A 6529-nucleotide genomic window follows, 5' to 3' on the forward strand; every position below is an offset into this window, starting at 1 on the left:
GAGGGGTAAAATGAGACGCATGTGATTTTATCGTTTTATTTCCAAATAAATGAGAATCATCTCAGACACAGATGCGATTTGTAAATCAACGTGGCAGCTGATGTTATTTTTTGTTTGTTTTTTCTTAAACGCTCCCCCTGCGGAGCGCAGCTTGAGGAGGATGTGATCTGATGAGGCCCAGGAGTGTTATTTGTACAGGATGTCGTAATGGCCTGGTCTGTACAGCAGGAAGATGCGTGGGTCGCCCCCTTCAGGGAAGATGTGGTTATTGACAGACCCTCCTTCCCCTCTGTCCATGTACTCCACCAGAATGGATACATTCAGGGCCTTGGCTAAGGCAATGATGTGAATGTGGTCACTTTCTTTAGACATAGGCTCTACTTCCTAGGAAAGGAGAAAGGGAAAAAAAATACCCGATAAACTACATATTCACAAACATTTCGCATACGTTCATTCAAAAATCCTCTTTAATAAGTATCTATGTTTACCTATAGGAAGACAGTAGAGAACATATAAACATAAATATTATAATATTTAACGGTATTATGGAAAATGTAAATGTCTAAATTAATTTGGTGCTTGAGGGTTATCTTTCGAGGGCAGATATTATTAGCGCTTTAGCATTAGCCTTTACTAAATAGCAAGTTGGGGTGGCATGTTAGCGGAGCTAATGTTTATGATTAGTGCAACCAACTTTTTAGGTAGCGGTGCCCATCGCTGCTGTTTTATGTGCGGTAGTAAAAATTTTAATCAGCGATTAAGACAGTGTTTCTCAACCCTGGTCCTCACCGCCCCCTGCTCTGCATGTTTTAGATGTGCCTCTATCCCAAAACAGCTGATTCAAATGATTGCATAAACATCAAGTGCTGCAGAAGCCTGTTAATCACCCAGAGATACAATTCAGGTGTGTGGCAGAAGGAAAATACCTAAAACAAGCAGGACAGGGGGGCAGTGAGGACCAGGGATGAGAAACACTGGATTAAGACCTGGAAGATAATCACCATCAGCCGGGGGGGAAAGGCGACTTCCAGTTTCTATCTTTATCATGTTTCTCTATAAAACAACTTTTATCCCAAACGCTGCCCACCTGCTGACAGAACTCCTTGATGGTTCGTCCTCCCTCGATGAAATGCTCGAAGAAGCCATGCTCTCGCTGCAAGTAGCCTGAGGTAAGGAGGCGCAGGTAAACAACAACGTAGTCGGACATGTTCTGGTCGTTGAAAGAGTTCAGCAGCTCCTGCAGGCCGGGATGTTTCTCACACAGTTCAATCAAGTCCATGAACTGGATGGCAGGTGGCAGGTGGGAGGGGGGCAAAAAATAATAATTAACTACTAAAAAATTAAGACAAAAAAATATTGTGTACTTTAGCTATTTCGGCAAAAAAAAAAAAGCCACATTCAAAATCAACTACAAAACATCTAAAAATAAATGAGTATGTTATGAATAAAAGTAGTAGAAATAAGGATCCAGCATGTTTTTATTTTGGCTAAATATACTTAAATCCTACACTAGCTACTGAAGGTGAGCTAGCTTAACAGGAATGTTGTCGTCAAGTGATGAATACAACAAAGTAGAAAATCTTGAACATAATGTGTTTTTGATGCATGTCTGTGTCCTCAAATCAAAACATGTGTTAATTATGGAATTAATGAAAACAGTTCAACAAGTCAATACAATAAAATGCTGTGGTTCAGAAGACCTAAATCAGAGCTGATTTGTCGATCTGAGAAGCCGATCTGATTTGTCCGTCTAATCTGGACCGACAGCTTCAACAACCAGACCTGAGGAGCGAAACGGCGAACGGACAGACGGGACGCTCACCGTGTTGTGGAAATCCTCAATGGTAAACTCAGTGAAGCCTTCGTTAACCAGGTCTAGTTTGCTTTTAGCTGCCACTGCTTTAAATCTAAAAATACAAAAACATTTATTAAAGATGGAAACATCCCAACACAGAATATGATGCACATTCTGATGCGTCATGGTAACCTGACCAACACAGAAGCTAAATACTGGCAAGTATGTTTAATTTGCAGGGCTGCAATGGTATAAAGTATAAAGCCAAAATGGATCCTTTTGGTTTAAGACAAAAAAAAAAAAAACCCTTTAGTAAGCTGACGGTAGCCATGATGCCTCTTACTTCTGAAGTTCTTTGCTGTTGTCTAGCAGCGACTCCAGATGTGCGAAGCCGAAGGCTCTGTAGAAACAGTTTCCATCTGGTCGTGTTTTGCGGATATATGCGTACTTTTTGTATAGGTCCTGAAACGGAAAACGAAGAGGCGTTACTTACAAAATTTGGAGCCACGCTGTAAAACCCGACGCTGTGAACCGACAGTCTGGCCGACCTTGAGCTTGAGTTGATAAACCGTGTCGTCCTCGGCGTATTCTCTCTGCAGCACCGACAGGTCCTGTCTGTCTGACACTAGCGGGTTGGTGTTTGCGATCTGCACAGACGATACAGTTAGTCTGCAGTTGCACCAACTCAGATGTTTTAAACTCGTTGTCAACTGTGCATTTACAATCCACAAACCCTTGGGTACCTCCTGTAAAAACGTTATAACTGCCTGTTTTAATATACCTAATACCCTAATATGCTGTTGAGGCTTATTCTGGGTGGAGAAAGACATCAAAGCTTCCAGCAGACTCCAAAATTCTTATCGGTATATCTCTTAAAGGGGCAGTATCATGTATTTTCCATGCATATAGTGGCATTTTACAGCACAATCAAGTCACTATGTTACAAAAATGCAACTTAACTTAAAAAAAATTTGACTAATTTAAGAAACTTCTGCTCTTTCTGAAACTCCACCTTCAGGATGTCATCACAACATGGCTCCTATGAACTCCTTTTTTTTTTTTTTTTTTTACAACGTTTCTACCAGCGTTGCTCTGAGAAGTGACTCCTATTACGAGCTCCGCAGCAGCACAGTTCCACCAGGCGGAGACTCGGAAGCTTGGAATCTGCTTCTCTGAGGAGGAGCTTTGTCCTCGAAGGCAGAGCTAGATCCAACCAGGCGTTTTGTGCAGCTGAACGGTTGCCATAGAGATTAAAGGATTTCTCAAGCGTGCATGAACGAATCAGGGAAACGCTACAGGTATGTTTCTGATGAGGGAATAACATTACCTCAAAATGTTCACAAATTTGAACATAAATTCTACAAGAAAATATTGGAAATTTTCATTGGAAAAAAAAAAAGTATTTGTCAACTAGCTTAAACCAAAAACACAAAGGTCTTAGCGCTGCTAAAATAATCTCTACATCAGCTCAATACAGTTCATTTATCTACTAGTAGCGTTGTTGCTTTTGTCCTTTTCCTATTTTCTCTCCTTTCATTTTGTTTTTTTTCCCCCTCTCTCCATCTGTGTACAAAGTGTGTCGGCACTCCGACCAGACAGCTGCCAATTACCCAGAATGCAATGCAGTGTGGTTTGGTGTGGTCAGGGGCAATCCCCTTAGAAGAAACATTTGATTCCTCACCTCCTGCTGAATCCTGTCCTGTTGAGCGATTATGGCCTCATCGTAGGCGAGACAATTAACTCCTGGAAAACGAGGAGAAGTCAAGGACAGTCAAAGTCAGGACTGGATATGGAATTTCATCAAGTCAAGTCAAGAGCAGTTATAGTGCAGGTAAACTTGCTGTTAGGAAGAGACTGTCATTTCCCTTCAATTTTTTTAAGCAGTAATGCAGGTTTACTTTCACACAAGAAAAAAAACAAAAGCACCTGCATTGTTATACAGGCCAGAAATAAAAATCATTGCAGAACTTGAATTTCCAGTGGAAGGAAGTATTCTCAATTACAGTAAACCCCCACCTAACCTCTGGTGCAATTTTGCGGATTAATTTCCTTAAAATGTTTGAAGTGCAACTTCGGAAGCTAAACTAGCTACACGCAATGCTACTTGTTTTAATATTAGCTGCGTTTCCAAGCGGCCAATCCCAGGGCAGCGTTTATTTTGCTTGGTTTTGATTGGCTGTAACCCAAGAGCGCAGATAAGAAAGACAGTGGATGGTGAACTAAAGTAATGCTGAAACAGTTTAAAACTGTGCATTTGATGCATATTAAGGTATTTTGGTGATTGCAACAATTAAAATAGGAAGTTTTAAGCATTTTTATAGAGGGTGTTAAGTATTCGCATATCTTAGTTATTCGCCTTTATCCCCAACTCATGAGAATACCGGAGGTCCACCACTTTTAATCAGTCTGCCCTCCGAATCCTCAGGCTAAAACGAAGCTAGCTCATCTTTAAGCAGCAGGTGTTGTTGCAGATGGTTCAAAAGTATGAAAGAATTTTTGATCCCAGACTTTTAAAGGGGAATAAAATACAAACTTAAAACATAATCAGAGTAAAAACATAAACGGATATGAAAATCTGTGTTGGCACCAACCACAGAAAAACGCTACATTTGTTCATCTCTGAGGTTTGTGGTTCTGGACATGATTTAGAAACGCATAAATGACAACACATTCTACATGTCCAGCGTATTCAACATCTTTCATTCAAATCTTAGAGTCTACTGTACTGACATTTTATCATCGTTTTAATATCTTCTGTACGTTTCATCTTATCTTGGTCCTTTAAAAAAGAAGGATGTAGTTCTACGAATGATGTTTACATGAACATAACCTGAGCAAAGATTTTTTTTTTAATAATTAAACACTACCTTCAGAAATTAAAAAAAAATCTTGTTACCAATAAACAACGCTAATGTAAAACGGCATTCCTCAATTATAACGAACCCAATCTTCCACATAACACCGGCTGCAGCCCGAGAGCTAAACAGGGCTAGCTCGACTTGTGCGAAAACAAAACAATTTCTGGGCACGACGAAAAACGTCTCCACACCGCTCAGAAAACAAAACCGCCCCCCTTACATGTTAACCCTACGTATTCAACACCTTGTGACGTTTAATACTAGTTCAAGTCCACGCACTGTTTCCCTGCTTGTAACTAAACCAGCGGTTTTCTTTCTCTCTTTGTGTAACTGCAGCAGCTGCAACTCGCTAGTGTTAGCTGGGAAGCTGTGGCCTTTCAGGTGGCGTGTCAGCCACGGTTACAGGGACAGATGAAGCCCTCTGCGGAGAGATGCAATAATCTGAACTCCAGCTGCCCGATAAATGTCAACGCACCTTGTTGGAGATTTTCACGAGCAACTGATTTTCTCACCTTCCATCTCTCCCTGCGAGGATTCCTGCTGTTCCTCCGCCATCTTAGCTATCGAGATCTGTTTCCTCCTTCTTCATGACCTCATGCATTATATACTTCCGAAAAGAGGAGCGAGGAAAACGTGCTTGATTAATTTATTATAATAGTCATATTTTCATGGTACATAAATTAAGGAGAAATTTTAATAGATTGCATGTCTGGCCAAGTATGGCAAAGAAAAGAGTCGGGGTAAAATCTACTGTATTTAGTGATGAATTTGAGCAAATAAATATTACAGGTTGTGGAATTGCTTTTACATTTTTCTATTTTGTTTATTATCATTAATATCATAACTGGCTAAAAACTTTCTATAAGATGAAACTATCCCACTAGCCATGGGCGGTTCTAGAGAGGGGCCAACAGGGGGAGAGTGTTCTGTCGGTTTGGCATATCCTGTCAATTTAGCATACCACTCTACAAAGCCATTTTATCAAATCAGCATTCTGATCTTTATGAAGGGTTATGCTGTTTTGATGGGTGTTACACGGAACCAGCATACTCCTTTATAAACTATTATTTCAATGTATCTCACTGAAATAAAAATAAAAATTCCAAAATGGTTGGCTAATGGAGCGCTGTCTGCTAGCTTGAGTGAATTATAGCAAATGGAAAGATGAATTCTTTCAATGTTTTAAAGCAGTTTAACCATTACTTCAGTAAACTTCAGACTACTCATTTTTGTGTATTATATAGCACACATTAATTACACAACAAACATACAAATATCGTTATGGTGTTATGAAAGTAGCCTAGTAGACTTCCAGTATGCTATTCAAACAGGGTATGCCAAACTGTTTTTTAAACCCATCAGTTCAGTATGTTTGAACTAACCCAATTTATTGTGAAATTTTGGACCAATTATATTTTTTTACCTTCACAGTTTTACTTTCACAATGAATTAAAAATTACGTTTTGGGCGTTTTGCTGAAGTCGCATTAAGTTTGCTAAATTTTTCCAAGATATCATTTTCCTTTATAACTGGCATGGTCAAGAAATTTGTCCAAAAATTTGACAGGAATGCTGATCCAGAAGAGGTTGGAATTATTTTATTATTTTAATGTAGAAAATTATTTTATTTTGTTTTATTTTCAAATCTTAGACAAACATCAGAGTAATTTTTGGAATTGTATCAGAATTCTCCAGAAAGATTTATTTTTTGAATACTGTTCACTTATCAATATGTGTTTTAACAGAAGAAACCAGGATAAGTATAAGCTATCCTTGTTTGATATCTTTAAGAAAATGCAGTCTTGTATCATGCAGCAGTGAAATTGAGCTTTGAATTGTATTACAATCTTTAACGTTTGCTGAAGTCATCATCAAAA

General features: G+C 39.1%; 1 protein-coding gene across 1 annotated transcript; it reads right to left on the reverse strand.

Annotated features, from left to right (window-relative positions):
* Window positions 1-22: 22 nt before the first annotated feature.
* otub1b (OTU deubiquitinase, ubiquitin aldehyde binding 1b) lies at window positions 23-5270 on the reverse strand. The gene is made up of 7 exons (XM_008435041.2): window positions 5166-5270; window positions 3477-3538; window positions 2344-2442; window positions 2139-2257; window positions 1823-1907; window positions 1088-1282; window positions 23-384 (listed from the first exon to the last, which is right to left on the reverse strand). Exons 1-7 carry the CDS (start codon window positions 5206-5208, stop codon window positions 187-189), a joined length of 801 nt encoding a protein of 266 aa, XP_008433263.1. The 5' UTR covers window positions 5209-5270; the 3' UTR covers window positions 23-186.
* Between the last annotated feature and the right edge of the window lie 1259 nt (window positions 5271-6529).

This window comes from Poecilia reticulata, linkage group LG18, assembly GCF_000633615.1.
Source record: "Poecilia reticulata strain Guanapo linkage group LG18, Guppy_female_1.0+MT, whole genome shotgun sequence".
NCBI lineage: Eukaryota > Metazoa > Chordata > Actinopteri > Cyprinodontiformes > Poeciliidae > Poecilia > Poecilia reticulata.

Excerpts from the sequence above, each read along its gene's own strand:
- otub1b (XM_008435041.2), bottom strand. The coding sequence starts at position 5,208 with ATGGCGGAGGAACAGCAGGAATCCTCGCAGGGAGAGATGGAAG. Across the intron at positions 1,908-2,138 it reads AACAGCAAAGAACTTCAGAA|ATTTAAAGCAGTGGCAGCTA; the intron begins GTAAGAGGCATC and ends TTGTATTTTTAG. Across the intron at positions 1,283-1,822 it reads TTGAGGATTTCCACAACACG|TTCATGGACTTGATTGAACT; the intron begins GTGAGCGTCCCG and ends CCTGCCATCCAG.